The sequence below is a fragment of the Aphelocoma coerulescens genome, chromosome 4 (genome assembly GCF_041296385.1).
Source record: "Aphelocoma coerulescens isolate FSJ_1873_10779 chromosome 4, UR_Acoe_1.0, whole genome shotgun sequence".
Lineage (NCBI taxonomy): Eukaryota > Metazoa > Chordata > Aves > Passeriformes > Corvidae > Aphelocoma > Aphelocoma coerulescens.
Genome location: NC_091017.1, coordinates 67,744,696 through 67,765,861, shown reverse-complemented (window position 1 = coordinate 67,765,861; position 21,166 = coordinate 67,744,696). Strand labels below are relative to the sequence as shown.

General features: G+C 39.4%; 1 protein-coding gene across 3 annotated transcripts in view; it reads right to left on the bottom strand.

Moving 5' to 3' along the window:
* The window catches only part of TBC1D14 (TBC1 domain family member 14), a 65,600-nt gene that overhangs the window by 17,126 nt on the left and 27,308 nt on the right, over window positions 1-21,166 (bottom strand). For 2 of the 3 annotated variants that reach the window (XM_069014497.1, XM_069014494.1), the window contains exons 4-11: window positions 10,879-10,997; window positions 8,218-8,300; window positions 6,050-6,167; window positions 4,421-4,527; window positions 3,491-3,571; window positions 2,438-2,488; window positions 2,009-2,103; window positions 910-981 (exon numbers count right to left, since the gene is read on the bottom strand). In XM_069014497.1, the coding sequence (XP_068870598.1) occupies window positions 910-981; window positions 2,009-2,103; window positions 2,438-2,488; window positions 3,491-3,571; window positions 4,421-4,527; window positions 6,050-6,167; window positions 8,218-8,300; window positions 10,879-10,997 (726 nt within the window). The remainder of the gene's footprint in view (window positions 1-909; window positions 982-2,008; window positions 2,104-2,437; window positions 2,489-3,490; window positions 3,572-4,420; window positions 4,528-6,049; window positions 6,168-8,217; window positions 8,301-10,878; window positions 10,998-21,166) is intronic. The other variant, XM_069014495.1, reaches the window with a different exon arrangement.

Here is a 21,166-nt window from a genome sequence, read left to right as displayed (position 1 = left end):
CTTTTGCTTTTCAATCAATTACCAGCAGTTAAAGACAACCGCACTGACACATTTGACAAACAAAACCACTTTAAGATTATACTCGTTTCATTTACCATAAACTCACGATATTGTTCCCTTTCTCTACAAAGTCTGTTGTGGAATCCAGGTAAACCTCTCTCACCCTGAGGGTGCAGTGCTGCCATTGTGAGTCACATGGAGCAAGGTGTGACTGTCATTCCTGCAAACCTGAGGAACAAGCTCCTTCCCAACACAACAGGTTGTTGCTGTGCCACATGAAGCACAGCAGCTGATCTGCCCTTTGTCTCATTTCCCAGCAGTCATGTTCAGCAGCTCTTGCCAAGCATTACGTGCTACATACAGAGTAAGAACGTCCCCTCTCTACACTTGCCTTGTCTAAAACTGCTCGTGAATAAGGAGTAAGCCTCTCTGTATAACCCTGCTCTGCACACAGAGACTAAATGAAATCTATTCAGTCCCCTCATAATTACTACATCAAATACTATGAGTGAGCTCATGTAGCTTCAATGGGCATTGCTTTAGAGACTGGTCCAGAAGCTCACGGTGCTAAGGCATGGAAATGCCAATCATTTCAATTCAACTGCAGTCTCAGTAAGACTGATACTAACAATAAGGACTTAACTACACCTTCTCTTTGATTCCAATTTTCAAATTACCTACTTTTGAGTACAAATACGAGTTTTCCAATTACTTAACCTGTAAAAAGCTTAAATCTAGCAAAAGAAATGTTATACACACTTCTCAAGCATGTAATGGAATAGAAAAAAACCACACACAAACCCCACAAAACCATTTAATACTGGTCTAAAAGGGACTGATTAATACAATCCTTCCTCCCCTAAAAAATATCTCCTTCCCCACCCCTGAAAAAATAAATTCTTCACTTACATAGCCTACGTCAGGTCTGTAACATGTATAGGCTCCTAAAATACTGTGCAACATATCATGGTAAGGACCACCCTATAATTAAACAAAAACAAGACAATACATCTGATTATACAACAAGCATGTTAAAAAAACCTTCAGTGCTACAGATGGTCTCTATTACTGCTGACAAAGGACACGTTCTTTCCCAGTGCAGCTTAGAACAGTTGAAATATTCCAAAGAACTTTAGCTTTTAAAGAATGAAACAACTGTCCAAACTCCATTTATTATAAATACATACAGTTCATCCAATACATTGATTACATATTAAATACTTACACAATAGGAGTGCAAGCCTAAGAGATCCCTTATAGCTCACCCACACTTTGACAATAGTGCTAAGAAAGTAGAACAATGATGCAAACCAACATAATTGTCTCTGAGACTGGGGCAAAATTCAGCCATGAAGAAAACAGTTAAAACAGCAACATGTCATAACACAGAAAAAGCATATTGAGAAGGACATGTACAGCTAAAAAGAATTTCATATTGTTGACTATTAATAGCTGCCATATCTTGCACTGAGTACTGTAACTGACTGAGAATTTCCAAAGGGAAAAGTTTTTCTCCTAAAAATGTTGATTTATCACACTCTAAGCCTTTTACAGGGCTGCTGAAATTTTTACATTGAAGGACAAAATCTGATTAAACTGAGTCACTAAAGCACACCAAAACCATACAAGTTAAATCAGTTTTGCATCAAACCAAAAAAAAGGCCAACCAGTCCCCTTTGTTTGAGGTGTTCTCTCTCACTGCGTATTTATAACCAGCAGTGTTGATTCACTGACTTGGGAACACTAACCTGCATCACTTCATCAGACAGAAACCAGCATGAACTAGGTTAGCTAAATCACGATGATTACCCAATGGTTTGGAGTTTTGTATGTACCTTGATGTTACTCTTTTCTAGATTATTTCTAGTTTTCCAAAATCTCTAGGAACTTTATCCTCTCAAGACATGTACTCCTTCAGAACTCAATGGCCTGGTCCAACCAAGGGATGTGCAAGATTATGTAAACTTAATTTCCCTGAGAAGTCAAGACAAAAGTTAACATTGCTTACTTGTTGGAATATACAGAGACTAGGAAACGTTCTTGAGATATCCAGTTTTATTAACTCCAAGCTTGCTTCTCTATCAGCTGCAGAAAACCCAGCATCTGCAAAAGCCAAAGTTACTACATTTAATACAAAATCAGTGTACACTCAATCTTGTTTTTATTTTCCAGTAAGAGTTAGCCTTTGCACAGTTCATTTATTTTTATGCGAATGCTAGGGAATAAGGCTACAGACAGAACAATTCCCCAAATTCAGCACACAGGCTAAGCAGAAAGTATGTCCTGACCTAGTGCAACCCTACAGTGCACTGTGACCCTCAATATGTTTTGAAGCAAAGTGGGGAAAGACGCAGGGCAAGGTAGGTCAGGCACTTTTCCTGTATCTGCTGACAAATCATTAGACAGACACAAGCCTGTTAATTTGTGACCCCCTCACCTCCAACAAGGCTTCCCAGTGGATCCTGAAGTAGCTGCCTCTGTGGAAAAGCTGTAGTGGAAGAGAGAAGTCCTAAAGCAGCAGCTTGTGACGGATGCTGCCTACCTCTACTAAGCTCTCCTTTCAGATTCATGTTGATTTAGTCTTTGTAGATCTTGTTACTGACATTATAGTACACTCTCCATAACTGAAACAGATCTCATACCAAGTACACTTGTATAGCACTTCTTTCTGATATCAAGATGTCTCATTGGTATTCTGGTATAGTTGGGAATTACTTACTGCTGCTTACTGAGCAAGCTGTCACTAGACAACACTTGTACCAATCACATGAGCATCTACACTCCAGAAAATAAAGAGCAAGAGGAAGCTGGAAATATACTAGATGTTATCTTATTTAAGATGTAAACAATCTTAAGAGAACAAAGTGGGGATTTTTCTGCTTATAAATGCCAGTATGTATGTTCTCCTTTTTTTTTGCTCTGCTCAGCATAATTACTCTCCAAAGGCAATTTCAATCATCTGCATGTCATTTTATAATCTCTCAAAAACAGTCAACTCTTCCAATTAATTAGTAAATCTCAAACTACTTCATCTGCAAAAAAAAATTGCTACTCTCTGAAACACACCAATGACTTGAGCTCAAAGCTACAAGGGACTAAAATGCAATTTTCTGCTCTAACTTGAGTTGCAATTCCAAAACTATAGATGCAGTATTTTAACTAAATGCAGTATAAGTATTTTAGTATTGCAATTCAAATTATAATCCCCAAACTACCATTTGTAGTTTTCCTACAAATTTGCATCAAAATAAGAACTGTACCTAGAGATTGTTTATAAAGAAAAATGAACAAGTGTGTTTTGTAACACACCAGAATTTCACTGAGAAGAATACAACTATTTCTTGCTTTCACAAAAAGACATTTTCCTTTTACCAGAACACAAGTTTATAGATTTCTTTTGTTTGTTTAAAATACCTATTTTATTTTAAGGAATTATTTTACAAAATGTCATATTCTGTAACACAGCATGAATCATTTACAAAAAGCATACCTTCACATTCTACTTCAGCCCCTCCTGTGCTAAGTGATCGCCACTTCTCTTTGGCACGAGCCAGGCAAATATCATACAGTTCTGGAAAACAAAAAATATGAAACCAAGTCCACTATTTGTACACGCTCATGTCCACTAACCACCTACCACATGGACAATGTTGCCCTAGGCATTAATAGTAGCAGAACTTCTAATTAGGTTACAGTTTTGAAAGACACGTTCCACTGACCTGTAACTTCATATTAAGTGAAAAGGAAAGGCAATCCAAGTTGCATTTTACATTCAAATACTTGCTTTTTCTTGCAGAGCACTGATGTTCAAAATTACAGTCTGAATGGATAGTTAGGAAAGTCTAGCAAATTACATGTAAGAACTACACCCAAGGTAACTAAGCAACGCATAGAAAAGCAGCACAATACAGCAGGAGTACAGGCAGTCTACCACATTTTCTTGTTGGAATTAATACATATATTAGTCTTTCAGAGCTGTATTTTTCTGTACTCAGAAGTAATAGATTATTTCTACTTTCACAAATTGAAGTACAGATCTTGCCAAGGGTCTTTTAATCTCTTACAAACCTGTTGTCTTGCTTCAAATCAAAGGAAGCACACTATACACATATTCATAGGCATTTCAAAATTAACAACAATTTTATGTTTCAAAAAGAAAAAAAAAACTCAAGTCATTAATTCTGACCATCTCCATCCAACATGAAAGCAAGACAGTGACAGCAATACTCAGAAACAATTCACAGCAGCAGCCCTAGAACAGCAACAAGATTAAAAGGCACTGCATTTTTGAACAAAACACATCAAAGCAGCAAAAAAAAGCATAACTAGATAACATTTCCTCACACCCACACCACAACAGATACAAGACTGTCCCCTTGCTGTTTGACTTTGTAAGAAAATGTCAACAAAACAGCCTCACCATGAGTGATGTTTAAGTCATTGCCAATTGCCAAGCTCCAGACTTTGCCTCTCACACTCGGTGGAATGCCCTGCCACCACAGCTCTCGAACTTTACGGGAACAACACCTGTTTAAAGTAAAACAGATTATTCTAAGAAATATTTCATTGCCAGCGGAATTGCAAATGTATCCTCCTACCACTGCTGATGGGATTCAAACCAAAATGAACATCAATGGCCCTAGAAGTCAAATACAATTTGCATATATCCATTCTTTAGTACTATTTTGCTTTGAACTGCAAAGGAAATCTTCCTTCCTTCCAATGTAATGGCTTTATATTGACAGAAGCACTGCAGTCACAATACCCATAATCTGCAGCCACACTTGATCCAGCAAGAATCACAGGGAAAAAGTAAATAAATGAAAAGGAAGTCCATACCTATGCCACTGCCTATGCTAAAAACTGGACAGCTCCATGCAAGACCAAATACAGGAACAAGTTATGGAAGTCTACCCTCTGCAGTTTCCCACCCATCTTTGCAGTTCTGTGCCTCTGGAAAAATGCATGAAGATGCAACAAGGAGTAACTTTTAAGTGGGAACTTGAAGGACATTTTAACAGAAAACAGGCTTTGAAATGGATGCAGCTGATGCTCAGCAATCTGAGAGCCCAGGAGGAGGAACAGAACAGCACCTAAGTTGCAAGGAAAAGTGGCAAAACCACAACATTTCCTTTATCTTTGAGCAGATTCTGAAAACTAATCTGTAAAACAGTGAATACACTGGGGAACTTATGAGTTTATAAACCAATAAAGGAAAAGGTGACCTTATTTTCACAGCAACCCTAGCAGATGCATCTTCAAATACTAAAGACAAACATGTAAATCTACAATTTGTTTAGACTTAGTTTATTATACTTCAGTTCTCCAAAAACACATTTTCCAACAAATTCTGTCCATGTTTTTAATATATATTCTCAGGATAACTGAATTCCATTGTTAAGCAAATTGCAATTCTGAATGCTGTTGGTTTATGGTGTTGTGGTATTTGGGGGGGTGGGGGCTGCATTTTTTAAGATGACTAGCAAAGACCACCAAGATACTTTATCAACTGCCTGTGCTGCATCTTTGGAAGGAATCTTTTAGCAGTTAATATAAATAACTTTTTCCCTATTTCTCTTTTCCATCATTTGATTATCCCAGCATGTATACCATTCTGTAATTAAAGAGGCTTCATAAAACCATTCACATACTTCAATCTACATTGATATTACATCAACATCTCAAGTAGTCAAGGAAAACTCAAGAGCTCAAATAGTCAAGAAAAGCTCATTTCTGATAAATGAATGATGTTCAAGTATCATGCCTTCATGCTGTTACATTCTCTACCATAAATGACTTCTCAGCGCTTCAGAGTTTCTGGGTATCGTGAGCCTTCATTACAGACAAGTAATAAGATTTAGCACAGCATCTTCCAGCCACCTTGTAGAAATATAGATGTTGCTTATTTCCTTTGTAGATGTCCAAGAACTATTTTCTAACAAAAGCTTCCAAGACCATTTAAAGATTATGTGTCCTAACTTTGTAACTTTTCTTCAAGATACAGACTCTGCAATTTTTAATTAAAACTCAGTATAACATACTATCTTACATAGTTTCCCAGTTGGGTAAGATTTCATTGTTCCAGGTTAAAACAGCATTGCCAATGCTGTCTTCCAGTTTACAGCGTTCTTCCAGTTGTTTCTTTCTCTTCTGGGCTTCTTTAAGCTCTGCAAAAAGGAATTTCCTTTTTAAGTTAATAAAATCAGAAACTAAATATTCAGTTAGTCATGGCTACGTAAAGCGCACTGTGCTCACCCTAAAGCACAGTGGACCGTTCAAATTCTGAAACGTTCCCAAGCACACAGCAAGCTGAGCAGTGACGCCAATGTGAATAAAGAACAAACTGTAACTCTAAGTAAGTTTCATTTTCAACAGATGGGACAAAGGGAATTAGATAATGTATGGTTGCTTTGACCCTTCAAATCTAACCACACTCGTAACTTTGAATTAGCACCTCAGACAGCCAACAGCCTCATCTAGTAGAACAGGTCAGAGTATTTCTGAAAAAACCTCCACCCCTTTTATGATAGACTGAAAACTACAGGCCAAATGAATACAAATTTTTGTTTCGCTTTCATTCTTCTATTACAATTTATGTATACTGTCAAGAAATCACAAGAGCCACACTTTTGATGGTACTTCGCATATGGATAATCTAAATGTCATACATCACAAATGGAAACTTTCAGTTCATTAACAAGAAAACATATTTCACGTCTAGTTTAGATGTATTTTACATTTCTGAATTATCACGAAGTACTTCTTCCTTCCTTCCCATCATCAAATACTATTTTTTCCACTGGAAATTTGTTAGACATGCATTTACCAAATGCAGGAAAGCAGTCTCTACAGCAGCACAGTGGAAATACAGGACATGGATGTGTATTCACTGCCTACAATATGAGAAGGTGCTCACCTGGCAAGCAGAGCTCACTGAAGAACAGCAGTACCATGAACAAGGTCTTTGGAATGGACACTTTCAACCTGATGGGTCCACTTCAAAGACCCACAGAAGCTGTGCCTAAGCAGGACCATAGCAACTGCCTCACAGTGTTTTCAGCTTTGATACAAGGTCTTTGCAAGCCTGCTAAAATGCAGGCTTTCAATTTTTCTCTAGCCAACAAGAAGGTGTTTACAGTCTTTGCTCTCCTGACCTCTGGACAATATATCGCTCTGCAAAGCTGTTCATCTGGAGTGACATTAGGGAAAATGGGTTTGTCATGGTATTTATCTGGACAGAATGACATACTCCAGTTCAATGAAGACAGCACAAGGACGTGGTCCCATCGTCTAACAATCATCCCATTTTTCCCAAACCACCTACCCTACATGCTAAGAAAGAACAGGGAAACTCCTTTAGACTACACACACAGTAGCAGATACATTAAACAGGAGTCACATGAAGCTAGAAGTTCACTGGTAAGGTATATGATGTTCAAAATCACAAGAGGATACTTCTATTAGTGTGTCAACTGCAGAATGCAAGCAAGTCCTGTGTTCATATACCCTTTCTACTGTTTCATATGGTTCAAGGGTCTGGCCAGCTGGAAAAAAATATTTTCAGTAGCTCCCACTAGATGCAAAACCTAAGTCTGAATCTCCTATTGTTGCAATGCTTGTTTTTAATTAGAAAACCCAGATGGTTTTCTAATATCAGCCAAAAGAAACCACTACCACCACCTCTACATCATGTTCATAGTACAGTGTTACTAAAACACTTCTGTGAAAAATATCAGGCAAAAAATTATGAGCAAATCCTTGAGAAAGCCGTAAATTTTAAGTGAGAGTATAAAATGAACATAACTGCATGTATTTTCCTACAACAAAAATTATGTGTTTATATGTACTACAGCCTGAACAGGTTGTTTCCAGTATGCAACTGACACATACCCTGCAGTTCTAAGTCCAGTCTTTACTAATTTGACCAACAATCTACTTCAATATATTACTAAGTTTTTAAACCCACAAATAAGTGTCACTCATTTAAGAGTTATGGATTAAAAAATTATTTCCTGCTGGATTTTAGGACCATTTTCTTTTCAGCTTGGGGCTGGGCTTTACAACAAAACTACCTTTGCTCCTCTCTTTTTGGACTGATTCTTCTTTCAGAGGAGGCACAGATCCCTCACATTACAGAGCAACAGACTGACGCAAGTGCATTCCAGGTTTAGAAAGACCCCTATACTTTTCTCCTCTGAAGACAAGAAATCCCATCACCTCTTTTTTTTGCTTGAACCACCATTTCTTCATACTGTTGCCTGTGTTTCTGAGCTTCTTCTGCTGGTTTTGCAGGAAGGTTCCTTAAAAAAAATATATTATTTACAGTTGGCATGACTGTCTAAATAAAATTCTAGACACTTCTAAAAGAAAAGCACACTCTGTTTCTTGTCAAAATATCCAGTCAAAGAGCAGAACAACAGATCCTTGGAAAGAATCTTTTTTTTGCCAGAGTCAGCAGCTATGACTACGTTTATACACAGAATACGCTGAGTAATTTCCTTATGTTTGGTAATTTCAGCATTTTTATTATTAAACCAACTGAACCCATAGGCTGATCTTCATAAAGGGAATATACTGGTATATACCAAGCTGGTAGGTTTTGATTTGAACTGGTAAGATTCAGGACTGTACTCTTTCTTACTGTTCACCTTGCCTAAGAGTTACATCCACAACTTTCTTTACCCACACACAATGACTCCCCAAACCAGCCACCTCTTCCCCTCCGGTCTCCGAAAAACCCCATTTCTATTTTAAAGACTTAACTCCTTCCCCACTCTTCTAGAGCAACAAGTGGCACTGGAGTCATCTTTAGTATTCTCCACTTCTTAATACCAACAAAACATTTTGATTTCTGATTAAGACTCTGCCATACAAATACATGTCAAATATTCCTATGTCAGAACACGTGACCTTTCAGTTAATCATATTTGTAATTAATGTAACCATATATATCTCTTACAACTACAAGATCAGCAAATCATCAAAACAGGAAATGACTAACTATTTTGTTCTTCTGTATTGTAGAACACTGTATTTTATTCCTAGAACAGTTTATATCTTTGGTTAACAGAAAACCTATGCAAAAATTCACTTTCATGTTCCTGTAAGGTGTCACACATCAGGCAGCTGACAGCCCCCAACATCATTAATAGTTAGCATGCATTACAATTTATGTAATCACAGTGCCTGTAATGTACACATAACCATGTGATACTGGCCTATGAGTATTTTTCCAAATCAAGATTGTTACTAGAGAAACAAAAGTAAATTTTCACATTGGTGAAATGCTGGTTTGTTAACCACAGAGACCAATCTACTCTTTTTCCAGTTTTCTTTTCCAGTTTCTTGATCTGCATCTTTTTTTAAATCCAACTCTTTAGAAATTATTTAAGCTAGGGACAGTTTGGAAAGGAAAACCTGATGAAATGAATCAGGTTCTGCTAACTTAAATTCCACCACTCAAATTATTTGCCTATGTCTTAACACTACCACCATACATGTGAGGTGATGTTTAGTATCTATTAAAATTCAACTACTACTTTTTCCATTTGAAGCTACAGGCACTATGGAATATTTATTGATTTTTTACTATGAAGTTTTACCTAAACCCTACAAATGAGTGTGAAATCAAGAGCAACTACTGAAAAAAAGAATCCCACTCCACTTTTCTGTCTTAAAAAAGAAACTACTTAAAGCCTAATAGATAAACATTAAAAATAGTATAGAAACTGTAGGTAAATAATTAAAAAACGATTCCTTAGGAAGAGTCAGAGGACAGCACTGCTGTCCAGAGCAGTAAGTGATGCTTCAATTGTCTTCAATTTTAAAAATTCCTTCCTTTTCTGCTAGAAGTTCCTCACTCTATCAACACTAGGAAAGAAAGCAAAATCTGGACATTCTCCTGTAATGTAACACTAATTCCATCTGTCTGAACACTACTCAGATTATCCTACAAGGAAAGAGATTTTTAACAGGTTTTTAAATACAACAGATAAGCTAGTATGTTTTTTTTCCAGTTGAACATAATAAACTGCTATAACAAATAATCACTCTTACAGTTTTCTACATCTCCCAATGTCTTGCCACACAGTCCATCAGCCAAGCCAGAAAGTTACTTAAGTAACCCTACAATTTGACTACTTTGATATGAGCATTTTTCATACAGGTTTGTTGATGAAAACACAGATCTACCTTATGCCAGTTCTTCACACCAATGCACAGCTATACTAAAAATGCAGATGTCATGCCCACAAAGCCAGATCACATTGATAATCATAAACTGACTAAGCATGACCAAATCTGTGTAATTCAGGAGAAAAACATGGTAAAGCAGCTGCCGGCAAATCGCTTTGGAGTCAGTCTGCATATGCAAAAACCTCCTTGCAGTAAGAGGCATGAAACAACTCATCAAGTGCTTGACAACCCTTAAAATGGGATGCTGCTGAACTCACTGCAGAGCAATCACTATATTGTTTCATTATTTATGGAGGTGTGGTCTTTCTCTGTGTAAACAGGACACTGTATTCTTGCTTCTCAATTTCTTTAGCATATACCAGCTTTGTTTTTATGCTTAGGTTCTCTCATGGAAAATAAAAATCCCTTAATCATGTTTAGAAGGTAGAATTACTCAAAACTAAAGCTCTGCTATCCTAATTACCTCCCCTAACAAAAAGCCATTGCTTTTATTATAAAATAAGGTTCCTTCCGTTTGAATAATTTTTCTCATAATCAACCAAATTTCATATTCCCTAGTCTGAAAAAAAAAATCTGCTTTAGATTTTAAATAATCTGTTTAAGTTAGAGTAAGCAAATACACTTAGAAAATCTTTGCTAGGTTAATTTTAAAGAGACCCTCACTGTGGCACTTTCAAAACTTACGCTGGTCGGTCCTCTAAAATAAGTGCTGTAGTGGAGAGTGGTTCAAAATCAAGATTCTTCCTCACATTCTGTTTAGGAGAGAGTGGTCTCTGAGCTCGTCCAGTTTTTTCTTCATATTCCTAGAGAAGAAAAACACAGGGCTACTTACAAGAGTGGAGAACACCAAGACAATGCACGTGAGAATTTAAAAAGGGATCTGCAAAAGTCTTCAAGATAATGCTTTCACATCTAGCCATACTGCAGTACCTTTGAAGCTTTTCAACTAGAGCAACCTCAACACTGAAAACAACGGCAAAATTTATGTTCAGGAATGAGTCTTGATGTTTTTTTCCATTCCTTCTATTTGTAAAAACATCTTAAATTCCTCTGGCTGACAGCCTGCTTTTACAAAGCACTACTACGAAGGAGTTTACAAACAGCAAATACTATCTGAGGTATAAAAATAGGACCTATTTTTTTTTTTTCATTTACATGGTTTTGAAAGCAAAGTAAAAAAGGACCACAAGCTCCATGTCTTAAAATCTCATTGTAAGATTTCTCCTATGGAAGCTGTTTTCATATGCAACATCTCAACAGTGGGGAGAGAAAAAAAAGGTTAAAATCACTGTTAGACAGAAAGTCCACACTTGGTACAATGCCTTACACAATCCTCATCACAACGGAGCATAACATGTTAACCTGTGTCTGTGATCAGACACTGACACCCTGGAGCAAGACTTGCAAAGAGGCATCAAGATGGTCTAGGCCCTGAGGTCTGGAACAAGTGCCATATGAACAGAGGTCAAGAGAACCAGGCTTGCTCAGCCTCCAGAGGAAAAGGCTTTGTAGGGAGGGTAGGCGAACATTGGGACAAGTTTCCTGAGATGTGACAGCACTCCTGACCTTGAAGGCATTCAGAGCTCGGGTGGATGAGCCCTGAGAACCTGGTCTAAGCAAACTGTCCTGAGAGGGGAGATAGCCCCTCAGAGGTCCTTCTACCCTTAATTACTACATAATGCTGATCTACAGGAGAGGACTTGGCATTCAGGGACCATTTTATTTTTACTTTTCCTATAAACACTGATTTTAAAAAAAAAGTATACTAAAACCATGACCTAATGGGACCAAACAACCCTTACACAACTTCCATCTGCTTCAATGCTTTAAGTATTACAGCAAACATTAAGTATGCAAAGCATCAGTGATATACAAACAACAGACACGGTCAAACAGTCCTATGGAAAATCACATCCACATTATAGTTACTTCTACATTCAACTTTATGATTCTTGCCACTTCCAAAACTCAAAGGCTTTAATGCACAGCTTTTTTATACCATTTCTATTAAAATAAAATTTAGAAAAAACGTAAATGTACACTATTAACAAGCACTATGAAGAGTGTTCCAGCCATGGACCTTTTCCTGCTAGCACATGGAGTTCTCAGATGGTACTGCTTTCTTTCTCTCAACGTAACCTCTCAATTTCAACAAAACTTCCTTGGGCAATAGATCCAACCTTTCCAACACAATAAGGTTCATTCAGCAACTAAAATGAGATCCATCCCTTCCAGAAAGGCTGTCTCCAATCACACCATAAAAAAGGGATGGATGAAAACAAGACACGATGCAATGAATGTGGAACAACACAGCCTTGGTCTTCTACTCTGCGTTGTACAGTTCAATTCTACTTCAAGCTACTTCCATGGGGCTCACGGGTACAGGTCTGTGCAGCCCTCAGGACACAGAAAATCCCTATTTTCCCTTGTCTATTAACTGAGCACTGCCTCAACAATCAATCCTATGATGACTACATTACTGTAATGGGAAACACGGTCATGAATTTGGAATGTCTGGCTCATTAATACCAGCTAATACTGCTATGCATGACATCAGTTTGAAAACAAGAAAAAGAACCAAGGAAAATGAATTTAAACTACAGACTAGTACTTCGCTTTGTCAAGTAAAGGTACAGTGCTCGTGCTGACAAAGCCATTTGCTAAAAAAACCTCCAGAGAGAAGCAAAGAAATGCTGTAAAAAAGGTATTAAGATAGAGAGCATATTCAGAAAGCACAGATGTAGTCTTACACTGGTCACTTGCACCAGCAAGCAACTGAGAGTGACCAGTGTGTAAGTGCACCATCATAATGGGCTTCAGGTGCACCAGCTGTGGAGTAAATCCACTGTGCTGATAGGAATGAAGTAAATGGCTTTTCTTTCTCTTAGTTTCTATTAGGAGACTGATTTCTTAATGAGCCCTTTTTCACAAATTAACAAAGTCAAAAATTAACCTCTATTACTCCCTAAGGCATCTCAGAATTTGACATTAAAACATATGCACCCAATGTTTACTATAGTAGAAGTTCCACAAAAGATGCTTAATTTTGACATATGAAAATTATATTCAGGGTTTTCTTTCACTGTCAAAGTCAGCTGGAGAGCAAAATTGCTTTTGGAAAGTGAGAAAAGAATGTCCACACTGAGCTGCAATGGGAATTTTATTCTGTACACCAGAATTAATTTGGAAATCCCATTCAGCTAAGTACAAAGTTCTCCAGACCACCACTACGCACACCCTTATAAGAATTTATTGGTTAAGAAAATGTTTTATTTCTGAATATGGGTAGCTAGCTACAGTATCAGCACATCAGTACAATTATGCAAACCTCTCAAAAGCGCCAAAGCCCACCCTGCACTTCAGCAAGTATTCACTGGTGCTCTACTCAGCACTACCCTACAGTAAAAAAGCCAGACCAGCACAAAAATGGGAGTGGCACATTTGATCAGATTACAAGTATGATTCCTTTGTAGGAATTTCAACCTTTTCAGTGGTAGCCAAAAAAAGAATAAAAATGTCCTCTGCTGATATTATCTACAAGACTGGTTTTTAATTAGGGAAGATTAAAAAAAAAACCAACCAAACAAAACCTTCCAGCCCAGTTTCCCCCCCAAAAAACATAAAAACCAAATACCCCAAAATTCTGAGAAAACAAAAGCTCATGGAAAGTATCTTTTAGTCCACTGAGAAGAGAATGCAATTTCAGAGTACAATGTATGATACAGCAATGAAGCACACTAAAGCCTCCACAAACTCATATTAAGAGTATCTGCTGACTGAGCAAGTCCAAGTATTTGCACATACAGGCATACTGCAATAGGCTGAGCTACACAATAACTCATTTAAAGTTTTTTATTTTAAACCAGATTCAAATCTCTCACAGGTAAAAATAATTCAGCATCTGTTTAAATGCTATGCTGCAGTTAGGGGTTACTAAGATGATATGGTTGCAAGTTAATTTTAGGATCAACTTAGGATGAGCTGACCGTTTGCGATTTAAAATACAGCCTTATCACTGGGATCATCTCGGCTTTCTTCCAGGTTTCACCTTTAGCTGTTCACAAGAGCTGAACTAGGGTTTGAAGATGTTCTATAAGAGCGTGCTGTAGATTAAAGCACTGATTTAAATAATCCAAACCAAACAAAGAAAACCCACGGAAACACGCCTCCCGAAACCAAGTTTAATTCTGGGTGGAACCTGCCAGCTTTGCAGTTAAGATGCAAGAAGCTGAGACTGTGGTGATTCTCTGCGATTCTTCAAAAAAGAGAAGCCAACCTACAAAAGGATTCTCAACCATCTCTACCGAGAGATGCAAATAACCCTCTAGAACACAGGGCAAGTGCTGAAAGACCGACTGCACTACCCGGGAGAGGGCTGTGTGACTTCCCACACGCCCCGAGCCTCCCCAAGCACCAGCAGCACGGCAGAACTGAACGTACAATAACACAAACTGCTCTATCAAGGTCATCTTGTTTTGGCCCTGCATGTTTAAAGGCAGCCACTTTCCGCCGGAGCCGAATATGAAATATTCATGTTGGGTGCCGGAGCGGCAGACACCAGGCTGCGGGACTCTGGCTCCACGGGCGGCAGCACTGCAGGGCAGGAGGGATGGCTCGCACAGCCGGGGGTTCCAGCCTACAGCCCCCACGCTCCGACACCCCGAACCACCGGCGTGGCTGTGCCACCGCCTTCCATCCCGGAGGAGTCTCGCCTCGCACGTAGAGAATCCCCTTCCCGGGAAGCTGGCTCTCGCCTGGACCCGGCGAGGCGACCGAGAAGCGGACGAGGCCGGGTTCGCCGACACGCGTTCAAGTCCCCGCCCGCCCCTCCCGCCTGCCCCGACCCCCGCGCCCCGCAGCCGCCCCGCTCACCATGAACGCTGCGGTCCCTCACGGGCGGCGGCGCCGGAGCCCCATTGCCCGCCCCGCACCGCGGGCCTGGCTGCCGCCGCCCGGGCCCGCACGGCCTCGCGGGCCGCCCGCCCGCCCCGCCTCCCGCGGGTGGGTCCGCCCGGGCCGCCCCGCCCCGCCCCGCCAGCCGCGCTAATCACCCGCGGAGCCGCCGCACACCATCGCTTCTCTCCGCCTCGCCCAGCGCTGCCTGGGCACGCACGGCCCCGCCTGGCAAACGCCTCCCGCCTCCCGGGCCGCCCCGGCAGCTCCGCCCGGTGCAGACCCGCGTCCATGACGGACAACCCAAACCTCCCACAAGCTCGTCTGCGTTAGCCGCAGTCTTTGTCAGCTTAGCATTACGGGTGTTGGTTTAGGACGCAGCTGTATTCCTTGAGTCTCTCTCCACTCTCCTTCCCACACTGCCGCTTCCCCTCCCCGCGTCCCTGGCTCCAAGCCAGGCGTTTGCTTGTACCGAGTCCCGCTGCTGTGCCTTGCTGAGACAGCCTCGGTACCGGTCCGAAGCGCAAGAGCAGCTAAAACTCACCAGCCCCTGTATCAGTGCGGAAGGAGCAGCAGCAGTGTTACGCTGAAATACTCCTACAGCATAAGCACCTTTTCAGTAGCACTCATGCTCTGTCCACCTCTGACAGCTCTAAGAGATAGATATATAAATCTGTTCTACAGTTCTGACAACTCCCACATCACCTCTTGCTAAATATTTTGCCTCAATCCAGATAAATTAAGCTTGATATTCTTTCTTTGTCCAAAGACTCTGTTACCTAAGTCAGTGGAGACACCCAAGTTGCTGTGGCTCCATTTTTGGTAGACTTGAATTTTAAAATATTATCTATTCACCTGCAACTGTTGCCATTTTCTCAACTCTGCAATAAGGATTTCATATTCTTTTATCTCACTGACTGGGGTTTGCAGCTGCCAGGGTGAATTGCTCATGGTCTTTATCACAGATAAAATGATCCTAAGTCCTGAAATGGGCAAGGACTTATCTGAAAACAAGTGGTCACTTAAGCATACTGCTTTCAAAGGGTTGCTTTGCAATATTTGAGAGAACTTATTTTATCCGAATTGCTAGGTGTTATATCAGCTATTGTTTTCAACCTGAGACTTCACATCTATTTCACGGATGCAGCAATAGTACGGCAAATACAGAACAGCTCGCTGTTTACAAGTATATCGGCTTCATTCTCACCACCAGTTAGTTACAGACACCTGCCATCCAAGCATCTCTTGTCAGAGCACAAGTCAACACAGCTCATGCGAAACACTGCAGACTCCAGTGCTAATGCTTTATCTCATGAACTATCTGAAACTAAGTTATCGCACATATCAAAAAAGCATTCATTAAAGTTACAGCTATTAACACGGGGGAAAAAGCAGATGCTGAGGAAGAGCACCCCTGGGTGGGCAGTGGTATTCCTGCAGTAGATGTCTATGCTTTCACACTGAAAATAGAATGATATCGCAGCTCTTCTGAAAAGCACTGACTGGGAGAGAGGGATGCCTGGTGACACAAGAAGATACTGCAGGGTGAAAAGCAAAGTACCCCCTGTAACAAACCACAGCTGGCTACAAGTTACACCCACAGTTGGTAGCAGTCACTATTTTTAGGCTGCTGCAATTAAAACACTACCTGAGACTACTTGAACAAGTTACGTGCAAGATTTAATTACATTTTATTTTTTCCACGGGATGTCCCACCTCATTCAGCACACGAAATAAGAACTGGACCAGAACTGCCCAAGCAAACAGATAACTATTTTTTCTCTGGTTTTTAAGTCTTACCACTACCTCAACAGTGCTTCAATGTTCCCTTGCATTGTTTCATGACTGTCTACTGCATGTCCATCTGAAATGTCTTACCTTTTATAAATGATGTAGTTTACCAGACAAATTTCAGCTGGTGCACACCCAGCACTTCCCTGCCCCCCCTCACCATTTCTGTCCCACCATTACACAGCCATGGTCAATACGCTGGACTGGGGAAATGATACGGTTAAAACCACACCTTTTGTTCTGTTCCATTAGTTTGGTTACTCTACAATGCCTGCTCTGGGGCAATGTAAATGTGAAAGGAAATGAAAACAAAGGAATATGCAGCAGGACTACCAGATCATGAAATGTGTGATGATCTTTCGGTTGGGAAACTAAGATGTGATTCTTAACGTGACACTGGGCCATAAATGAATAATTTTAATGAAGATCCTTATATATACAGTAATCAAAGAGAATTTAAGAAGACTGGAACTTCAGGCAAAGATCTGATTATGAGACTAACCTTCAAAATTTAACAGAGTTCTGAACTTCTGAGTTCAGATATTATACAACCTGAGAAATCTGAATTGCACACTCAACCTGTACACTTTAGTGATCTGCCAAGCTCTACAAATAAATTAATGGTTCAAGAACCATCAGCCCTACTTGCTTTACACAGCTCTCTCTATATGTGTATACATATATATTTAATCCTCTTACATTAAAGAAAGGATACCTGAGCAGAAGATAGTAATTGCATAACAGAACTTATCTGTAATAACATTATATGTGTGAAGTTTTATCTTCCACCAGGACATCTTTCATCTTTAGTACCACAGTATTCTCCTGTTCCATACTTTACAAATTAGGAATGCCTAAGCAATGTAAAAGATAAGATTACATACTATGGCCAAGTTGTGAGGAAAACCTCACACTATTTGTAGGGATCATTTCAAGTGCTCTGAAATTTGCCTCTTTTCCCCAGGAAGCATCTACTTTTCCTTTCTGATTACAGGGGATACAGAACCTGGGCTGGCAACTGTGATCCCACAAAATCACACTGAAGTTAAATTAATAAAATAATCCATACATCTTACAGAAAGTTAAGAGTAAAGCAAAAGAATGAGAAGCCACATATTCTTGCTTTGCAGTCCTGTGCTCCAGCCACTAGACTATTTTAACAATTTTTCTATATACATATTTTTATAACATCATATCTGAGCAATGGAGGCATTAGATTAAGGAACAGTTAAAACCTAAGCAAAGACAAGGCCAAGTTAGCTCTTCCAAGAAAGAATAACAGTTTGCTGTTTTGAAGTCTGTTGTCTCTAATCATTCAACATGCTATGTATCAGATAGTTCCCACTCTCAAGGTTCATGTTTCATTTGTGCTGTATGTAAATAATTTAACTGGTTTTTGGTTATATAGAGTGACATGCTTCATTAAAAAAAGAAGGAAAGTATTTGAAGTACTCAAAAGAGACAAGGCATACCATGAAGCATGTTGCTTAAGAACAGCTTTTTATTGTCAAAAGCAGGATCTTCAATCATATTGTGCAGCATACTGTTAGGAGTGACTCTTAACATGAGTCACAGTAACAACAAAAAAACCACCCTCCTGCTCAGAATACTGCAAAGGATACAATTTTATCTGCATATACAAACATGTGCACTGTTTCCCTAGGTACTGACACTATGTGGCACACTGCAATATTAATCAAATGGAAACATCTGCAAGAAAGGCCTCCAGGAGGACAAGCATCTGGGAAATGTCTGAGCAAGAAAATACAAGCTAAATGGTTGTTTTATTTTACTGTTACTTTCTTGTGAGCATCTGCCAGAATAAAACATTATCAACACTTGCTTTCAGCATATCCCATAAACATCACTTCCAGGGATTGGAATTCCATTGAATATGGACTTCATGTGAAAACATAATTTTACTTGATCTGTATGCCTGCTCACTGATCTCTACACCTTAATTATCTGTTTAGTCTCAGCATGGTAGCCTTCCAAAAAATCTCTCAGCAACTTTTTCTTCTGACATTTCACATTAGTGCTGATGTTGCAGAAGAAAACTTACCTTTCCTATCTAGTCTCATATAACACGCTCTTAGTGTGGCTGAAGATCATGTCAGAACTGTTCCCCTCATTCTGAGCGAGACACAGAAATAAAAGGACTCTCCATGCTACATCAACCTGATGCTGACACCACTCTGAAACGGCCAAAAATCCAGGTTAACTACAGGAAATAGAGGAGTCACAGAAATATATTTCATCAATATCATATAATTCATCTTGCAGGTTCTCAAAGCAGTTGTAAAAACAACCTCAAATACTTGTAATCTTCAAGACAGTGTAAAAGTCACCCAGGAATGCCACTTACTTTGCAGTGCACAACAACTTGTATTTTATGCTGTTCAGATACCTTCCACACCACACAGTCACTATTTTTGTTTGCAAACAGCTGTCTTTGTAGGTAAGTATGTGTACACTTGTATTTAGCACCGTGACTCCAGCACCTACACCAAACTAAGGTAGCGAAAGGTACTTCACTGGATACTTTTGACCATATTCTACTTCTCCCCTGTTTTCAAATCTCTCTACTAATTTCCCTTCTGCTTCCTCATCAAGATTTGGGTATCTTTATGGGTCTCTGACCTCTTAAAATTTTATGCTTGACTGCCCTTAGAAATTACAGAAAAACAAGGTAATAAGGCTACTGCATTAAAGCCTCTGAGTGTTTTTTTGCATCCATGTTTGCTTCTCTGATCCCTGAAACTACCTTTGAAGCTCTTACTGGTGCCAATTTCTCACATACCTAATATAAACTTCTTTTGCACTCATACTGACAGTGTGCTCCATATTCTCTCTCATCAGTTGTCCAGTCTTACAGATCCTTGTGCATTCTGTGTTTCATTTTACAAAAAAAAAAAACCTATATCAAAATGTAAATATTCCTGAATATAATCATCTTCTGAACTTAAGGTTCAGTCTTGAAGAGAAGAAATTGCAGCTTTTTAAAGCTATGCACAAATATAAATATAATATATGAAGGAGGGCAACATACCTTTATAGTGTGGCTTAAAGCAATGACTATTTTTAGGCTTTAATATTCATGAAGCTGTTTCCACTGAGCTTTGTCATGCTCAAGTGAGAATTTCTCAATAGAGCACAAGAAAATTATGTGAAAATACTAACGGGCATGAAAAATTTGTAATAAAATCAAGGCAAAAAATAGGACCAAGAGTCCTCAGAGAGAGAAGGAGAATGAGAACATAAAATTTGCTAGTCTTCCTTCAGAAAGACACTTAAGGAAAAAGCACCAGTCTGGCTTTTCAAAATCCTTACATTCGCATCTTCAGGGTTTCCAGTAACACACAGTACCTCCATTCATTTTGCAGAGCTAAAGAACATCAGCTTTGTTTGTTGTTGCTAGAGAGCATGGTAAGAGTTAGCTTTTCAAAACCTGTATCTACCCCCACTCTTTAATTTTATATGAAGTTTGAGATGCATAAGCTGGAAGACAAACAAAGAAACCCTTTGGGTCAGGTTTCTTGGGAGCTTGCTTAAACTTAAACACAAAATTAGCACAATGAAGTCTAGCAAAGCTTTCTCAATCTTACATGTCAGCAGTGGAAATGTTCCAGTCTCCAGTTAGAATAGGAAGTTCCACCATATTTAGGTGTTACACATCTGCTCTCAAAAATTTATCACCAGCTTTGCTTCACAGCAATGCTTTGCCGAGTGTTTGTGCAATGCAACAGTCAAAGGCATGTGGCATTATTTCCAGGCTTGCTCTCTACAGACATCTATTTTCATTCAAAGCCCATGAGAGGAGGGGGGGATCTGAAAGCCTCCTGTGTGTTGCCAGTGGAAGGTTACTACATGGAAAAAAGCTTACCGACTACACAAAGAAGTAAGTGTTTAAGTATCTTTCTATTAGCACTGGAAGAGACACAAATACCAGTTGCATGATGGATTCTTATTTAACACAAATGAGAGCAAAATTCCACGGATGTATCAGCTGTTCTGAAAAGTTATAATCTCTGGCCTGGAAATTTTGGGGTTAGAAAGAGCTGTGTACTTGATACTCAAAAGTCAATCATTTTTCCATGAATTTGTGGCTTCCTGCCTTTAAAAATAATCTTGTACAACCAGAATTCATATTCCAGCTAATGCTAAGTATCAACTTGGGCTACAAAGTAACTGTCCCTATTGAGACAAAGAGAACAACTTCAAAGTTACTGCACTTCCCCCAAAACATACCACCAGCATTGAAACAGACCAGCAGCTGACATTGTAACTG